Below are 18353 nucleotides of genomic sequence, written 5' to 3' on the forward strand. Positions count from 1 at the left end.
GCCTTGGCTTCCACATATGCTGGAAATTAGCCCTCTCTATCTTTAAAGGCACCTAAAATCACCACCCCCAAACGATAACCCACGTGGTGCAGAAATGCAGGGGTCCATCCTGAGCTTGGGGGCAGCTCGTCTCGGGGGCTCTTTGCATGGAGACTTGGTGACATTGGATAGGGAGAGGGCGAGGAGACGTGAGAGGAGGTACATTGCAGGGTGAGACGTGGGTAGGGGTTTATCAGGTACCAGCTGCTCTACAAGACCTGTCCTTCTGCCCATTCGTCTTCCTCGAGGGCCGAGCGCTGAGCTGTGGCCGTTTAGCTTTGACTGAAAGAAGTGAATGAAACAACCATGAAAGAATGATAATAATGAAAGAATAATGGTATAAGACAGATACATATAAGAATAATGAAAGAAGTCAATTAGTGCTGTTTCGCTTTCACTTGCTTCGGGGGAAGAGCAGACCCACGGGCATCAATTCCTGGGGGCAGCTGACACTTGGCTAATGTCTGTCCCTATTAATTCCCCAGAGTTTGGGCATCTCACCTTACTGATTTAGTCCCTGCCTGGGTAAAAGCCTGGCCGGTCTGGGTACCATCACATGGAGCAAGAGCTCAGGGAGCCTGTCACTCAACCCCAGCCGTGTAGGGGAGGGCAGTGCCCCCTTGCCTTGGGGGGTCAGCTGAAGGCAGCTGCCTTTTCTCATAGGGAAAATGCACACGCTACCCTCCGAGATGAAGGAGAAGCCCGTGGGGAGCATCGACTCGTACCTGAAGTCAGCCAACAGCTGGCTGGCCGAGAAGAAGGACATTGCGGAGAGGCTCCTCAAGAACACGTCGGCCAAGACCGAGAACGTGAAAGGCTTCTTCGGGGGGCTGGAGACCAAGTTCATGGGCCGGAAGAGCGAGTGAGTGTCCTCTCTGCTTGTGCTGGGGTGGGAAGTGCCTGAGCCACGGGCTAGAGACAGACGGGATGGATGAGCGACCTGAGCATCACTAGGGTGCCTCTACACCATGTCCCTAGCACTCCTGGGGGGCTTCTTGCAAGCAACACCCCCCCCTTTCCTGTTCTCCCATGCCAGCTGCGGTGTGGACATACCCCATCGACCTTCCCCCCGTGCATGGAGCTGCGCAGTCTCTGAAGACCTGTGTATTTGGGTTGGGAGCAGCAGATCTCAGGCTGCGTGGCTGGCTGCAGTGGCTTGGTGGTCACAGCTTGTCCTTTCCAGCTCCTGCAGCCTATTAAAGAAAATAAAATGCTGCCTGGGCTCAGGCTGCCTGGCTGTGGTTGCTGTGGGGAGGTGTTGGGTGGAGGGAAGGGGACCACAACAGGACGGGGAGGTGTCCAGGTGAAGCCCCGTGGCACACCCTGGTCTTTGCCAGTCAGCCGTCCCAGAAGGTGGGATCAAGGGGATGTGCCATTAACCCCTGCCTGGCCTTGAGCAAGCTCCCCGTGCCTCGGTTTCCCCATCCTGCCCAGTGGGTGTGAGGTACATGCTTGCATCGTAATGAGAAGAGCGTGGTTGGGGAGCACACAGAGACCTTCTGGTGGCTCTGGAAAGGGAAGCTGGTTCAGGCTGGCCGGGGTTTCCACCTTCTGCACTGGGCGGATCGAGCTCTAGCCTGAGTATTTTGACAGCAAGTCAACCTCCAGCTCTCTCAGCCGGTGGGTCTCAGCCCTGCATCCCAGCAGCAGCTCCGGAGGAGCTGGGTTATTAAAAAATAAATGATGCTCTCCCTTGCCATCATTGCTTGAAAGGGTCTTATTGCATGGGCAGACAGAGTTGGAGCTGGCTTTGATGGGGCATCCATCAATGGCAGAGAGAGAGGCTCTGACTGCTACGATCTTTGTGCTGCAGGGACATCGAGGACAAGCCCAAGGAGAAGCTGCAGAAGACAGGTGAGCACGGCAGGCTCCACAGCAAGAGCATCTCTATAGGACCCCCAAGATCGGGGCTTGGAGGGGGTGGCTCAGACATAGAGAGCATCGTGGCTTCCCAGCGGTGGAGGTGGGAGGGGTGTCACAAACCAGGAGAAGCTTTGCCCTGGGGGCTTGAGAGCTGGGTGGGTGCCGAGTCTGCATGTGAAGCTGGGCGCGTGACCGCGTGTTTCCCTGCAGTTTCCGTGCAGAGCCCCGAGGACGAGGAGGAGAAGAGGGGAGAGAAGATCTACCTGTACATGCACCTGAAGCAGCAGCCCATCTGGTAAGCACCGGCGCCCCGTCTTCAGCTGCGGCTGCGAGGAGCTAGCTGTGCCCTGGCTTCCTGGGCTCGTGTCACTCCTCTTGGAGACGTAGTCCGTGTGGGGCTCTGCACCTGCACGTGCAGATGCTCCCCCGGTCTCCAGTGCCGTCTCCTTGCCCTGCAGGCACACCCTGAGGTTTTGGAACGCGGCTTTCTTCGACGCCGTCCACTGCGAGCGGAGGAAGAGGTCTCCAACCACCAGGTAAGATGCTCGCGCTATGTCCTGCCTGGCCCTGGCAAGGGCTGGTGCAGGGGTGGTGGGCGGACGGCCTCCCCTGCCTCCCCCGAAGGGTGACTGCTGCAGCCCAGCTCTTTGACTCCGCTGCCTGGGGAAGTCCCTTCCCACAGGTAACACAAGGGCTCACCATGCCCCCTCTGCCTGGGACCTGGGTGGGGAGTCCCGTTCCCCATCCTTCCTCCTGGAAGCGCCTGGCACGGAGATTAGAAGCTGCCGTGAGCTTGTGGCAGGGAATTACTGAGCTGGCTCTTCCTGGGACAGGAGCTGGGGATCAGGCTTGTTGGTGGCAGCAGCAATGGGTGCCATCTAAGCCAGCCACTTAGACCAGCAGGTCAGCCATCGAGGGTCACGGTGTGGCAGGCTGGCAGGGTCCCTTGGTGGGTTGTGAAGACAGCGTCCTCTGAGGACACAGAAATCACATGTGTCCAAACCAGACTAGCTGGAAACTTTATACTTCTGTGTCAAGACCTCAGTCCTCCAGCCGGCTTTTTTCCTGCTGCTTTCGCCTGGATAAAGCTACATCACTGACTGCAGGAGAAAGCAAAGACAAATTATTCCAGGTAGCAATATTTGGAACAACACCCCCTAGGCTGAGCGGTGTTCGGGAGCCAGAGGAAAGCACACGTGCTCTGAGCACATGGACCTAGATCCTGGTAAAGAAGTTAGAGGTGTAAATGGCTCCGAGGGGACGCACTACATCCGGGCTCTGGCCAGGGTTTGCTCTGTTTGCTCTTGTATTTTAAAGCAAGAGTTACACTAGCACAGATGTGGGACAGACTGGGGAACCAGGGAAGGAAGCTGACCGGGAACAGGAGTGCAAATGACTGTTCTTGTTACTAAATTCAGTGTTGAAAGCAGCAGCTTAGCTACAGGGAGGAGTCGGTCCAGGTTTTTGTGTGCTCTCGGGGCACTGATGTGTGGCCTGCAGCAGGGAGCAGGTGGGGAGCACGTGCTTAAAAAGAACATGTATTGTTTTCTACCCAACAATGTTTCTTTAAGAAAGGTAGCACAGTGCTAGGCTGGGACTTGGAAGATTTGGCTGGGTTTCTCCCATGTGTGGACTCGCTGGGTGACCCCCAGCAGGTCACGTCTCGCCCGTGGCCTCAGTGTTGATGCCTGTGAAATGGGGACACCAGTGCTTCTCCACGTTTGCAAATGCTTTGAGGCTTTGACAACCACCCAACGTGCCTAAGCATTGCAACGCAGCATTCACCTCTGAGCAGTCATCCTCATTTCACCTGGAGTGGAGAAAGCAGCCTGGGTTTCCAGGACCTGAAGCTGCTTGGTAGACTGATGATGGCTGGCATGTTTTCATCACCTCGCGTGTGCCGACAGAAGCACCTATCGAAGTGCTGTGCCACGTGCCTTTGCATCGACTAGGTATAAAATTAGCAGGCGCGAGTGTTTGGCAAGGACAGATGCCGTTCACAGCTGTTCCCAGCTGCGATGCCATTCCCAATTAACTTGATGGCTGATTTCCGTGCTGTACGACGAGACGTTATCACCAAGAAGTGCTGGGGAGCCGCTGCCTGCAGTGCCCCCAAGATCACCGCGGTGTCGGGACAGGCTCCAGTACTCTGCCTGTCTCTCTGGGAGGGCAAGAGGCCAGCTCCTGAACATGAACGGGGATGAGACTCGACAGAGAGCAGCAGCAAGCATAGCAGGTGGAGCAGGTGTTGGGGTGTAGCGTTGGCAAGCGTTGCAGCTGGGTCTGCCGCAGCTTTTATTATATTACAGGCCATGAAACGCTTGGTACAGGTGGTCAGAGGGGCAGCGTGAGCTGGCACAAGCTTTCAAGATGCCCTACCCCATTTCCTGGGGGAAGAAATGGGACTGGAAGATGCAAGGCAGTGCTGCATGGTAGCGACTGGCACAGGCAAGCCTCCAGCGACTGCATCCACACTTGGTGTCTGCAAGGGCCAGAGTAACACAGAGCTCCTTGAGCAGCGGGGTGCATAGAGCACCCTGCTGTGACAGCAATCATGAAGCTCCTAGGAGCCGTGGGGCTTTTCGGCAGGCTTCTGGCAGCAGTGTCGTGGCGTAAAGCTGAGCCAGGTGGGCTGGGAATCCTGCCCTCACTCAGCACCTAATGACGTAGGGGTGGCTTGGTTTGTGCTGCTGTGTGGTCCCTAGACGTCTCGTGTCCCCTCCTGCTTCAGCTGCCCCCAGGTGTTTGGGGGGCAGTGGGTGTCACAAATTGCCCTGCCCAAGAGTTTTGCACCGTAGCTCTTTCTGCAATCCCTAAACCTCAAACTGGGGTGGTTCCTGCTGCAGCCTGGGAGCATTTGGATAGCACTCGCCTCCCACCAGCCACCCCTATCTCTGCTGGAAGGTCGTGGCAGCTCTAGCCAGGGCTGGAGCAGCCGCTTGGGGAACTGCAGGGGAAAAGTAGAGGAAATGGCCAACAGCAAGGCAAGAAAGAGGGCCACGTGATGGACCAAAACGACCTCGCCTGCCCTGGGCTCGCAGCTGGAAAAAAGGGCTTCCCTGCTAACGTGGCAGTCGGGAGTTAGGCGCTGACGTCCCCAGGTGCAGATCTCAGTGGGAGTTGCATTTGTTGAACCCGAGGAGACACTCGGCAGTCACTTCTGTTTGTGGACAGAAGCCCCCGGAGACCCGAGCGAATCCTGAGCCTCAACCTCTCCAGGCCGAGCCTTGACTGCTGTGCGCAAACATCCGTCATTTATCCTAAGAGTCCTTCATTAATCCCCCTCTGCCCCGGAGGATTGTCCTCGTTAACCCAGTCACGTCCTAGGAGGGCCAGCGCTTCCCTACAGCTTCCCTGCAGCTCTGCTAAGCCCTCGGCTTCCCTACAGCTCTGCTAAGCTCTGCTAAGGAAATATTAGTGAAAGGAAGGTTATACGCTCCTGGGTATTACACGCTTCTTGATTAGCACAGGATGCATTTAGTCTTGCCCCTGGTTTTTGTTACAGGCAGTCGTTTTGTCGCTGAAAACCAAGTGAAGTCGTAGGCTGATCAGAGCAAATGGAAGAAGGGTCACGATTCTGAGAGAGATGAAAAAGGGGGCTTGGGTGTTTCTGTGACATCAGGATGATTGAGTACTTGCTGGTCTATAAGGGGTGAGCCTTGTTAATGAATAGACCCAGATAATCTCACCCAAGAGTTTTAGAAGAGTCGGCCAAGGGGGTTGCTGGCCTGCTGGTGTTTTTATTTTTAATATATTTTGGAATACAAAGGAAATTCAGAAGGACGAGACGAGTGCCAGTGTTACGAAAGGGCAAGGAAGGGGATGCATGTAAATGTAGGCCAGTCTGAAAGGCAGTGCCAGCCAAGAGGTTGCTATTGGGTTCACTTGAGAGAGAATGAAAAGAGAGGGCTGTGATGTATCATTCAGTGGGGGGAAAAAAACCCCTCTTGTCAAACAAACCTGGTTTCCTTCTTGGAGTTGATGCATCTGGGGCGAGAGGGGCACAGTGCGGATGCTTTGTAGGTGTTCGATTTAGCAAGTACGTACCGGTCCGATTTAAAGCTCAGCCTTCTGCAGTCACGAGGCCTGCATGAAACAGGCTAACGACTAGCTGACAGCTCTCGAGGAAGGACGTATCAACGGGGGGTCATCCAACAGGGGTGCTTGTTTGGCCGGAGGCCCCGCGTGCAGCTAGAATCCCCTACAGGGACGCTTCCCACCCCGCGCGCCGGAGACCCCCAGCAGCGGAGTGGGGCGTCTCTCCGGCACGCGCTGCATGTTGTGCTGTCCCACCGCAGCTCCTTGCTCCGGGCACCGTGAGGCTGGGCGGGCTGGGAGGCGAGGCAAGGCAAGCTGGCGTCGGGGGTGCCAGCCCCTGTCCCCCAAGCTGGTGCTCGGACCAAATGCCTCGCCTCGTGCCGTCTCGCGGTGCGGGAGGGCTTAAGTGGGTGTGCTGCACGCCAGGCCAGTAACGGGGTCTGTGTGTGGGCTGGGCTGGGCTCGGCAAAGCGTTGCTGCCCTCCCGAGGCCATTCATTTCCTTGGTGTCAGGCTGGGAAGGGCTCCAGGAGTCTGGGCAGAATTGGGCCCGTGCTGAAGTCCTGCTTGAGGCAGACTTCCGGTAGCTGGGGGCAGTTTGCCTGAGTTAGGGCACTGGTCTCTCCCCCTCTGCATTCGGCCGGAGGAGAGACACCTTGAATCCTTCCCCGGGACTGTTCACCAAAGTGCTAGGGCCCCCCGTCACGGCGGTAGCAGAAGTGCCAGGCGAGAAGCTGAGATTTGGGGGCGACCGTTCACGGTTGGGGTGGGGGAGCCTTTGATTTCCTCTCTGCCTCTAATGACTTTCTTTTCTTTCCTTCATCTCTTCTTCTCTTTTTTTTCTCTCCATCCATATATCTTGCATGATCTTTAACACATAACCTTTGTTGGCCCTGTTTCTGCTGCCGCTCCAGAGGGAACGCTGGAGAGGAAGAGGAAAAGAGGTGTGTCTGTCCACATGACTTTGTCACATTGCTTTTTTGCTTTGTTTTGTTTTTTGCACTAGCGCTGACTTGCTTTAGGTCCAAATCTTGCCCTTTCGCTAAAACACCATCGGGGCAGAGTGGGCTAGGCAAGGCCTTGCGCAATGGCAGCCCCTGAAGCTCCAGGACACATTGGTGTCAGTTAATCCTTAATAAATAGATGGGGTGGATTTTAAAGGGTACTTCATCACGGGAGGCAGCATTGAGACCTCAGGAAGGAGCGAGGCACGTGATGGATGGGGCACTGGGTGATTTATTCTTCTGTTTTCCATCTTGCACGCTGACATCTATTTCAAGGGCAGTGTTTGGACACAAAGGGAGTCTCCTAGAAGGGGAGGTGCCATCCTACCCCTTCTTCCTGTTCTTTTTTTGTTTTTAAGCTTTCTTTTGCTAACGATGCTGTGAAATCGCGTTGCCCCACGCGTTGCTTTTCTCCCCCTCGTTTCCTTGCGCCTGCCAGGTGCCGACTAGAGCTGTCCGCGCCATGCTGGCTTTGTGCGTTCCCAGTGCTGCCGTTGGTTGTGATGTTTGGCTGATTTGAAATCCTGCCTTTTCCTTTCCGTAGGCTTGGTATGGTGGCCCACTTAAACAAAATGCAAAGGGGAATCATACTATCATAGAAAATGAGAGTTGGAAGGGACTTCAGGAGGTCACATCTAGTCCAACCCCCTGCTCCAAGTAGGACCATGCCAGCTTAAAAACCCCCAGGGATGGAGAGTCCACCACCTCTCTGGGTAAACTGTCCCAGTGCTTCACTACCCCACTAGTGAGAACGTTTTCCCTAATATCCAGCCTCAGCTTTTCTTGCTGCAATTTGAGACCATTGCTCCTTGTTCCTTCCTCCACCAAGAATGCAAGTTGGGGGGAACAGCTGGAGCTGGGGAAAGGATCTGCGATCTACATATGGATGTTAGATCTTTGATGTCTGATCTTGGAATGACTCATTTAAGGGATGACCCAAAAATTACCCAAAAAGGAGGCTCTTTGGAGCCCTCAAAGGAGGTCTTAGGAGGAAAGTCCTTCTGGGCTTGACCTGGGCTAGCTAGATGCATGTGCCGAGACTGCTGCAATTTGGGCTGCAGGGCAAGGCCTGAGCTAGGTGGGACTGAAGTCAGGCCCAGTCTTCATATCAGGGCTGTGCAGGCACAAGGGTTCATTACAGCCAGATGCTCAGCAATCCTTATAACTGCTCACCAGATCTGGGGTCCCCTGGAGCTCTATACAGTCCAATACCCATAGCTTAGCTTATGGGTTTCTTTGCAGAGGACCTCAATTTTGACAGCTCGTTTTGCAGTGCCTGGGTAACTCCTTCCCCGGTACCATTAAATCATACAGCAGCTAATTTAGTGTGCTCATCGTTTGGTATGGATGAAGGCAGTCATCCGTGGTGGTCCTTTTGGGGCCGCACAAAGATCAAAGTATTTCAGTAGCGCTACATCGTTTTCCTTTTGCAAACACATTATCCCTGAATTAAAGCCTGGAAACCTTTTCAGTTTTTCTTGGTCGCTTTGATCTTTCTCTGCTTCATCAGGCCTTTACAAAGCAGGAGAACCTAAATCGACTTCCTCTCTCCCAGGGCCCAGGAGATCTGCAAAGTGTTGCTTCTGGATTTGAAGGCACTTGAATTAGCTTCCCCACTTCTCCAGCTATAGTTTCGGGACGTGCATTTTAACGGTTATAGTGAGTTTTGTCCGCGCAGACTTTCCACATCTGTTATGCTTTTAAGCCTACTCCTCAGTTTTCCACTACAGCAATGCAACCTCTGCTGATTTAGGCACCTACACTGCCAGGTTTGCAGCCTTTCCTCGCAAGGTGACCCAATGTCCTGCTCATTTTGGGAAGGATTTTCAAGATTGAGCCCAGGCTAAGTGAGGTCTGAAGAAGCTGTGGCCAGGTGCCCTTTTTAGCAGGAGCAGAAATTTGAATGAGCCGGGAAGAGTCTCATCCCGGGGTCCATCCTTCCCCCTGTGATGCAGCACCTCCGATTCCCACGTCACACGTGCGCCAAGAGCTTGCTTTCCATCCCTGTCCTCCTCCTCCTTCTTCACTTTATTCCTTCTACCTGCTCCTTTCTCCGTCCCTTTCCTTCCTCCTTGCCTGGCTTGTAACCATCATCTGGCTTCGGGAAAGGGCTGGCTTGAGCCCTGGACACCAGGCTTCCCTGCATAACTGTCTTTCACTCCCACTGGCATCCATTGAGTATGGCATGATGACCGCCTGCGATGGTAGTTTTCTTGTGAAAGCCCAGCCAGATCAGACCTCCAATGGGGGAGACCCACAGCTCCTTGGTGCTAGTTTTGAGTTGCCTTTTGCATGCAGGATGGGACGGGGGGGTCCAAAGTCAGGTAGTGTCCAACCAGCACAATCCAGTGGACCGATGCTCAGATTGGCCCACACCTAGTTCCCTTGCCAGGGACATAGCATAGACGTCCCCAGGATTGTGTGAATCCAGCTGTCTCTCTGCAAGAGGATGAGACGAGATGCTTTGGGGCCCTGTAGTCCTCGTGGAGAGAACGGCCTGTGTCTTGTTTCAAACCCCTCGCGCATCCATGAGCTGTGCGATGATCACCAGCCTGGGAAGCTCACGTCTCCTTGCTTGCAGTGGTCCAATATAATGTGCCTTGCGGTCCAACTTGAGCCCCAGAGCGCAGCCGATAGCATGCTAACCCAGGCGCAGGCCTTGCCGTCATCGCTCTGCAGCCCCAGGAGAGACCGGCAGATCAAGGGCATCCCACCTCGCTTCCTGAGGTTGAAGCTCTGTGTTTTTAAAGTTGATTTTTTTGGAGAAAGAGCCCAGCTCTCTGTGGACCCATCTCAACTGGGAAACTGTGCTGTCTGGAAAGCAGTTGCGAAGCGTGCCCCCAGCTGAAGAGCTGCAAGGCGCTGGGTTTGTTTGGCCTGAGAGATTTTAATGGAGGTGGGGCGGGATGCTTTACTCTTTGGGACTATGTTGGCATTGCTGCTCCCTGCAGGTAAAATCCATGCTCTTCCCAGCGCTGGTGGTGCTAACGGTCTCTCCTCGAGCTGTGCGTGCAAGGCACAAGCCAGTATTTCCCCACTCTCGAGCCGGCAGCGTAGGGACTCATTGTCCGGCAGGACAAACGCAGGCACGAGAGGGTCCTTTGAGCACTTCGGGAAGGAGGGGTGAAGTCTGCCAGCTGCAGTCGCCGAAAGCAGGAGTGACCGCGGGTGCTCTGCACCTGAGATCCTCTCCTGGCTGCCCCCAAGGCCAGCACGGCGTGGGTGTCCCGTCTCGTGGTGGGGTGGGAGGGCGGCGTGGTGGCTTCCCAGTACAAGACCCGCTTGGACGTTTGCAGGGAGAAGTGGTGCCACATGACCCAGGAGGAGCGGGACGACAGCCTGCGGTTTAATGAGAACATCACTTTCGGGCAGCTGGGGTAAGGAGAAGGGGAGACATCGGGGGCCCCCCACCTCGACAGGAAGAAACCCATTGAGCCCTTTGTGCCCAGGACCCTGGGGGGAGGTGGAGAGGGCAAAGCGGGGTCTTTGCATCTTGTTGCTAGCTGCATAGCAGCACTCTGCCCCATTTAGGTGGAGAGTCATCGTCATCCCACCGTCATCCCTGCCACTGCCCTTTGGGGACAGACAGTGTGACGAGGGGGGAGGAGAGGAGGGGCCCGCTGGGTGCTGTCTGTTCGGCCTGCCTGTGCCACACGCGTGTGTCTTTTCCCCCAGCACTTTCACTCACAACATGCTGGCATTTGGCCTGACCAAGAAGCTCTGCAACGACTTCTTGAAGAAGCAGGCGGTGATCGGCAATCTGGACGAAGGTAGGGGCAGGTCGGGAGGGACCGGGCCCCAGTATGAGCGCCCTGAGAGGAGGGTGGGATGCGACTGGCGGGGGCGGTGGGAGAAGTCACCCAGTCTGCAGCACAGCCTCCTTTGCCACGGTCAAGAGCACACGGCAGTCTAATGCTGCAAAAGCCTCTCAGGTTCTGGTTGGTTTGGGATATTTCACCCACTTTCTTCTTCTTCCCGAGGGCAGGAGCTTCCCAGGGCAGGGGTGCACTCGGGCACTTGGTGAACGTGAGCAGGCACTGTGCGGTGGCCAGGTGCCCAGCTGGCACGAATCTTCAGAGTTGGGGGTGTCACCAGCTGGTAGCTTGTTCTGGATGATTTCCCATGCAAAACTCATCTGGGGAGAATTGCCTTCCCTTGCTTTCTGGGCCCTGGCTGGTTCAGTTTTGGGGCCCGCTGACCTGGGCACAGCCCCCACCTGCTCCGCTGCATCCTTGCGGCACGCCGAAGTCTCAGCACCGTGTCTCTTCCTTTCCCTTGCAGAGCAATACAAGCTGCTGAGCGACCACATCGAGCAGATGGCTACGGAGTAGCCTTGCGGTTGGTACCCAGGCTCCACAGCAAGGCAGAGAGGAGCGGCCGGCACGAGGAGCCCTCCTCTGGGACCAGCCCGGGCCGCGGCCGGGCTCTTTACAAACCACTGCAATAAACCCGCATGATTGTCAGCAAACCTTCGAGCCGTGCCCTGCCGCCCGTAGACGTAGCAGCGCTGACCAAACCCACCGTCTTCGGAGCCTCCTCCCCTCCAGAGCAACTCCTTCCCGTCTTCTTCGAGTATCGCGTGTGTCCAGAGTCGCCGCTGAAGATCCCCCTGTGCATTTGTGTGCGCTCAGGGGAGGAGCCGTCTTGCTGTAGTCCCTTCTCCCGAGACAAGCCCCGGTCCTGCCCGTGCTGCTGAGAACTTCCCGGTGTTCCCCTGACGTGACCGCTTTCGTAGCAAGCCGTGCCTGAAGGGACTGCTGGCAGGCAGGGGCGAGCGTGTGCGTCTGAGCGCGCAGACGTGATGCGTGGGCAGTAATGTGGCATCACCAGCTGCTCGCTGCTTTTTAAGGCTGGCACCTAGCGGCTGATCCAGGTGGAAGCCAGGTCCCTTGCAACGGGTGGCAGAGCAGAGACCGAGACATGCACGATCCTTACAGAGCGGGTGGGTGGAAAGTTGGAGGCCGATGGCTGCATCAGGCTATTTATGTTTGTAGGGCACCTTGGCAGATTAGCAGCAGCTGAGCTACAAGCCGGAGATGAGAGCAATCAGTCCTGCCATCTGGATTGTCCCGCTGGCGCCCTAGTATGGCTAGCCGACGTGTCTTGCTTTTTTCAGTGCAGCAAGGACCTTTAAAAGGAAATGGCTGGGGGTGGGGGGGTTCTTTAGGGACGTAAATCTGAGGGCACTCAAGGAAGGGACCAGTCTTGGAGGTGCTGGAGCAAGTCTAGAGGCTGGGAGCTTCACTTGGCATCAAACCCTGTTGCGAGAGGGCATCCATCTGTAGGAAGGCTGGCAGGCCTGGCAGCTGTTCCCTAGAAGTCAGGAGAGGTGATCCAAGCCCCCTCCTGCAGCAGGAAGGTTTGTCACCCCAGTCCTTCAGCAGGAGCGAGGCTCTCCTGGAAAACCTCTGCATTTTCTTTAGAGGGCCGAGCGTTTGCACCCAGGGGCCCATCTGGGAGGTGAGTGTCGGGTCCTTGAGGGGCTGCAGATAGCCAGGCCAGGAAGTGTACCAGAAAATCCTCATTGCTGGACGTGTCCTTAGCTTTCATCTTCCCTACTCACTATTGCTTCCAGCCACCGGTTTGCTGTGGATGCGCTTAGGCTTTGAAAACCCATTTCCAGGTGCAGCCAGCAAGCGGGGAGGGGGGAGCTTTCCCCCAGGCCTGCTGGCCTCGTGTGCCTCTTCCAGTCCTAGTCTTGTTTTTGCAAATCTAATCATCCGACACTCCTGCTCCCTGAGCCCTTCAGCATCAACCAGCTCCGTCAGCTAGCCAGAAAAGGCCCCGCTGTGAATGCTCACTCTTGTCCCCTGCTTGAGTGACTCCAGTCTCCCTTGATGCTGCTCAATCAGTGCAGCAGGGCCCGCAGGCTTTGGTCTTTCTGAGGCATCAGCGGGTCTTGGAGGGCAGGGACGCAAAGCCAGTTCTGCAGGGTGGTGCAGGGACTGGGAAGACAGGGCACGAGTTGCTTGGGGAAAGTGAAGCGCTCTCTGTATCGGGGCAGAACGGTTGCTGCGTCTCTTAATGCATTTGCAAGGGGGGTGCGGTTCCCTCGTGTAGGCTGCATTAGCAGAGCAGCCCGCAGCTCCCTAGAAATGGAGGGAGACCAGCTGGGGAGCTGGAGCTGAGCAGACACCAGCTTTGAACCACTAAGATGACGTTCTCTGAGCTTTGCATAGACCTGCCGTGTAAGGAGGTGGCTCTCACGCACCCGCTGAGTGTCTTCCTTTGTTTCGTGGCTGGAACGCATTTCGCTAGCCTTCCTTTAAGGGAGGGCTGCCTTCCCAAGGAGATGGGTGCGTGCGTGCACCAGCAGCCGGTCGGATGAACAGAATAGGGTATACTCAGCCCCGGTACGTGCCAGGCTGGGAGATGAGCAGTTTGGAGTTCGTTTGCTGTCCGGCTGGCTCAGCTTCTGCAGTCTGCTCCTCTGCTTGCCGCGCAGATGAGCAGGGGGGTGAGCTGGTTCCTGAGCTGGAGGAGTTGCTTCTGAAACATCCTTGCTGTCTAGAAACAAGTCTTGAATGAATCTCTTTTGAGCACCGGGGGCCAGGGAGGCATGCAGGGCAGGAGCGAGAGAGAGGCATTCGATGGGAATCATCTCCCAGATCTCCCTGGGCATTTGCAAGTGTCTAAAGCCCCTTCTCATTAAAAAGGAAGAGAACTGAGCCCGCCTCCCCACTGTCTGCCTCTACAGCTTAATTCAGCACCTGGTAGGTAATAACATCATCCCCGACGGGGAGCTATCCTGGATCCATTGCTCCCCAGATTCTTTGTTAGCATCGGCTTGATCTCCGGCCCGCTGTCCTGGGATTGATTTCCCTCCTGTCCTTGAGAAGGAAACGGCTTGTAAATGTGCAGAAGAGGTGTGGATGTCAGATAAAATCCCAAGCCATTGGTAAGAGCCAACTGCAGCGTGTCGGGAGAGGTGCCGTGCACTAGCAAAGCGCCCCTCGAGGGTGATGCCCTGCTCCTCTGAGGCGCCTGGAGGGGTTTGCAATTTGCAGCTGGCTTCTCCGGTTGGCTTTTTTTTAAGCTGGGGCCGTCCCAATTCCCCTGTAAGAACATGTCGAGGAGTTTAAAGCTTCCTCCTAGCTGTCGTGATGGTTTGGTGACTGCTTGAAACACAAGGGAGTTAAAAAAGGAGAGCAATGGAGGCAAAACAGGTTGGGCTATTTCTAGGGACCCTCAGTTCATGACCGAGCCTATATTGTAGGTAGAGTCCATGGCTTTTTCCTGGCAATAATGGTTTTGGCCCCGGGGGGCTTTCAAAGGACAGCATGCAGGCACGTGTGCCGCCTTCTAGCTGCCGGCCTTGTGGTCCCTGCTGCATCTGTCCTCTCTTGGCACATTGCACTGAGAAAAGGGACATTAGCCCCCCCAGTATCTTGTGCAGCACTGCGGGGATCTTTCACCTGGATTTTGCCACTCCTTATAACAGTCTTTGCAGCGATGCCCTGGGTGATCTCCAGATGTGCTCCCAGCTGTGCCAGCAGCAGAGTGATTGTTGTGCCCTGCCTGGAGCAGTTGATCGCAGCCAAGCATTTAGAGAGGAAGGGGTGACTAGGACTATCCCAGCGATTGAAAAAAAAAAAAAAAAAGGGAGCGGATAGGTTTTAGCATATTTAGGGGGGTTTAAGACGGAAACGGGCACCTTGTAGCAAAACTTGGGAACCTCCGAGATCTGTCCTGGACCTGCCCCTACGCAACACGCAGCGGGAGCTAACACCGAGGCGACGAAGTTCAGCACGGAGGAAGGCAAAAGGGAGGCGGGATTGCCGCTCCGTCCAGCGCTGGGGCAGCCGTCGGATGGGATTTCCCCAAAACCTCCAAAATCGCAACAGAAATTCAGCTGCCGTCCACTGCTCTCGGCGCGGGGACCTTGCCGCGTGCCCGAAGCTCGGTCTCTGCTCAGAAGCATCACCATCCTTGCACCGTGGGTTTCTAGGGACATTGGGACCACCCTGCCCCGTGCTGTCGGTTGTGTGCTGTAGCATACGTGGCGTAGCCGTCTTTTAATGTAACCCCTTTGGCTTGTGGGTCCTGACGCCGTAGAACAGTGTTTCGTGTTAGCAGCCTCTCCGCATCTCCGACGTGCGAGTACGAAGTCTGGTTCTCCAGCGCGTGTTGGAAGAGAGAAAAAAGCCAGCGATCTCGGACCTCTCTCAGGAAGCAGCGCGTGAAACACCCCCCGCCACCCTCCTTGCAGTGCCGAGAAGCAGCAGCGTTTGGTGCTGGCAATCCAGCCAAGTTATGATTTTTTTTTTTTAATTGTGAAAGCTGAAGGGGAAAGCAGGTCCTCTTCCCTGCTCCATGCTCTGGGCTTTGGCCAGTGGCTCTCCTATGAGACGTGAGCCACCCTGAGGAGAAGGACCCTGCAAGTCTGACAGACCACAGTGACCGCTGTCCTGCCCCTGCAGACCCCCGAGGAGGCAGGAAAAAGGGAGCAGCCCCAACCCCATTCTGTAACCAGGCTTTGGAGAAATTATATTAGGTGCCCACAGTCTAAAGGAGGTCTTGTGTCCTAACACCGTTGCTGCGGTAGCCAGGGCCAGCAAAGTACTTAGGCACATGTCTACCTCGAAGCTTGGGATTTGAGTAGGGTGGGTCACCTGCCTGGAGGTGTGCACCCGCTTATGTGCTGTTTGGGTCAGAGGCCAGGGGTCTGCTGTCCTTTGCCGTGTGTTTTGAAACTTAGTCAATCTTCCACTTCCTTCTTTAAAACTGTCCCACAGAGGAGGCCCCCAGGTCTGCAGCGTACACGGTCATGATGGAGACCCGAGGCTTTCACTCTGGCAATATGTGAATCCTTGCAGTCATGCAATGATTGCAGTATGCAGTGATTGCCCTGAGTTAAGCATTTGTGGGTTTAATGCAATCATTGCATTGCAATGCAATCATTGCATTGTCAAGGAGCTGCTAATTCACCGCCCCCCCCCCCCGCATAATTATGTGTCTTGAGAAAAGCATCTCATTGCTGACTGGTCACAGTTTTCCCCCTCTTTAAATCAGACTGAGTCGTGAGGTTCCCAAAGGTGCTTTGCTTGTGTTGCTTTCTGTCCTTCTGATGCCCCCGACCTGTCCTCCCAGTCACAGGAGCAATAACTTGACCTTGGCTTGGGTCAAACTGGACAGAATAGGTTGAACCTTGCTCTGAGCATCAGTCAAGGTGGTAGGGAAACGGTGGACCTCATCATTCAAGCCTACGCTGTGTTGCTTAAAGGAGGAGGTTTTGGAAATGCTAGTTTCTGGGTTGCATTTTCCAGCTGGACTTGTGGGAGAGTCAGCTGAAAGGAGTGGAAGGGCAGCTCTCTGTTGGTCCGCTGGCCAAAACACCTCCCCCCGCATCTAAATGGATAATGGCTCAGCGTGGGCAAGAGCTTTTAAAAAATTGCCCTGCGGTCTCCTTTTGAGATGGGTGTCTCTGCTCCAGACGGTCACAGTAAGAAGGGCTCTGCTCGGGAGATGCAGTGAGGTCCAGCACGCAGCTGGGGAGGGTTTGGGCAAAGTTCAGGTCATTCCAGCCGCACCTGATCAGAAACCTTAACCATACCGGTCTTCATACCCGAGCCACTGCTGTCCTCTTGCAAAACATGTTTGTGCGACTGGAAGCCATACCCCCTTCCCCGTCCTGGATCTCGGGGGGGCAGGGCTGGATGTTGCATTGCAGAGCCCAAGTTCTGCGTGCGTCCCGCTTCTCCGGGGGGGTTGAGATGAGCTCAGAGTTGAACCGCATGAGAATAAAACACTGCTGGAGGGCATTAAAACTGTGTGGTGGATCTCAGCTGTACAGGCCAGCCCCATCAGTGAACTCTCCACCCTCTCCCAATAGCAGGGGATTAGTAAAGCATAACCGCTTGTAGGTTCGTTCTCTTTTTTTTGGTCCCCAGATTCTTCCGTGGTTCTTTTCCAAACACTAGAGAAGTTTAGCAGTGACAATATGTTGTTTGCACGTGTATTTTTCTAAAAAAAGAGGCAAAAATACATTAAAAAGCCTATAAAGTAAAGGAAATGTGTAACTGTGTCGCCCCGTGTTGCAGAGTGTCCGTGGCTTCCACCGGGGCTCCCGATGCTGTATTTTACTCTTGACATCTCCGATCTCTATTTGGTCCAAGTTCTGTTGTTTTGACTGTGACGCTGTACGTGACACTTTTGCTGCCATATTGTGTACCGAGCGTGGCTGTGTAGACGATCAATATGTTGTACTTGGATTGTGTGGTTTACGTCCCGTGGGTTTAACGATTTCTCTGACAACGTTTCCAGACCGGGGTTGAATAACCTGTTCCGATTTGTGACGAGGGAAGAGGCGGGGTGGGGATGGGAATAAATGGTCCGAAGAAATTAGTTTCTAATCCTGTCCTCGCTGTGTGTTGATTCGTGCTGCGTGTCTCGGAGCCACGTTGGTGCATGAAGAAGCAACGGCCCCGCTTGAGTTGGAGTCGCTTGATGAGCTAGCGTGGTTCAGGTGTACCAGTTTCTTTATCCGGTGGAAATGATGGGGCCGGCATGATCCCCGGGCGCTTTTAGCTTCTCCGGGCTGAAAGGCCCGTTGCAGCTGGGCCAACATAAGCATTGCCATCGATGGGTCAGGCCGTCGGTCCATCTTGCCCAGACTCCCATGTCACAGTGGAAGCTGAAAGGGGGGTGAACTGGGTCTGATCAGGGGTTTTCCCCCGGTTCCTCTCTCCCCTGCAGCTTCCAGCATAGGAAGCTCTTGATTCAGAGGCTTACTCCCATGCTCAGTAGTGACTGATGCCCCTTTTCTCCAAGGACGTGTCCAATCCCTTGATTAAATCTAACCAACTGATGCCAACCTTCGGCATGAATGCAGAGCGGGGCGTCACCCATTGCGGGTCCCCTGCCCTCTTGCCCTGTCCTGCCATGAAGCGATATCCCCAAAATATATTTCTTTTCAGCATTTGCCTCTGTCTTCAGCCCCTGCTGGCTTCTCCCTCCTTCAAAAAAGAAAAGGCAAGGGGGAGTGTATCTGGCCTTGGCTCCGCGGGCAGAAGGTGTTTCGTTTTTCCCCTCTGCTCAAGCTTTGAAAACGGCCTGCGGATCCTGTGCTGGATGCTGGGGGCTTGTTGGTGCCTCACCCCATTTCAAAAGCAGTTGTTCCACGGTCTGTGACATAAGTGCATCTCCTTTAGATCCAGGGATGCTTGGGTTTCATATGTTCCCTGCTCTTTTAGGGACTCAGGTTCTACTTTCATAGCTCCCCAAACTGTCTTCTGTATCGTTTTCCCTGCCCAGACACATCCGGTCTATTAAGATCAGTCCCAGTTTTGCTTTTGCCCGAAGGGTAGAGTAGATGGCAGCATGAACTGTCCTTCCTGACCCACAACAGACCCCAGATTTAAAGCCACCTGCCACCATAGCACAGCCCTTAATCCAAGTGGTGCTATACAGC

The 18353-nt window shown here is 55.0% G+C and overlaps 1 protein-coding gene across 12 annotated transcripts in view; it reads left to right on the forward strand.

Moving 5' to 3' along the window:
- KIAA0513 (KIAA0513 ortholog) overlaps positions 1 to 17275 on the forward strand; it is a 47562-nt gene extending 30287 nt beyond the window's left edge. For 10 of the 12 annotated variants that reach the window (XM_090062488.1, XM_090062491.1, XM_090062493.1 and 7 more), the window contains 8 exons: positions 703 to 901; positions 1853 to 1893; positions 2113 to 2197; positions 2361 to 2438; positions 6854 to 6883; positions 10240 to 10320; positions 10619 to 10713; positions 11225 to 17275. In XM_090062488.1, coding sequence (XP_089918614.1) covers positions 703 to 901; positions 1853 to 1893; positions 2113 to 2197; positions 2361 to 2438; positions 6854 to 6883; positions 10240 to 10320; positions 10619 to 10713; positions 11225 to 11274 — 659 coding nt within the window. In that variant the 3' untranslated portion in view covers positions 11275 to 17275. Of the gene's footprint in view, positions 1 to 702; positions 902 to 1852; positions 1894 to 2112; positions 2202 to 2360; positions 2439 to 6853; positions 6884 to 10239; positions 10321 to 10618; positions 10714 to 11224 lie in introns of those variants that run through there. The other 2 variants (XM_090062498.1, XM_090062499.1) reach the window with 2 other exon arrangements.
- Positions 17276 to 18353: the final 1078 nt, after the last annotated feature.

Source organism: Crocodylus siamensis, chromosome 9 (genome assembly GCF_052110815.1).
Source record: "Crocodylus siamensis isolate JL-2025a chromosome 9, ASM5211081v1, whole genome shotgun sequence".
Lineage (NCBI taxonomy): Eukaryota > Metazoa > Chordata > Crocodylia > Crocodylidae > Crocodylus > Crocodylus siamensis.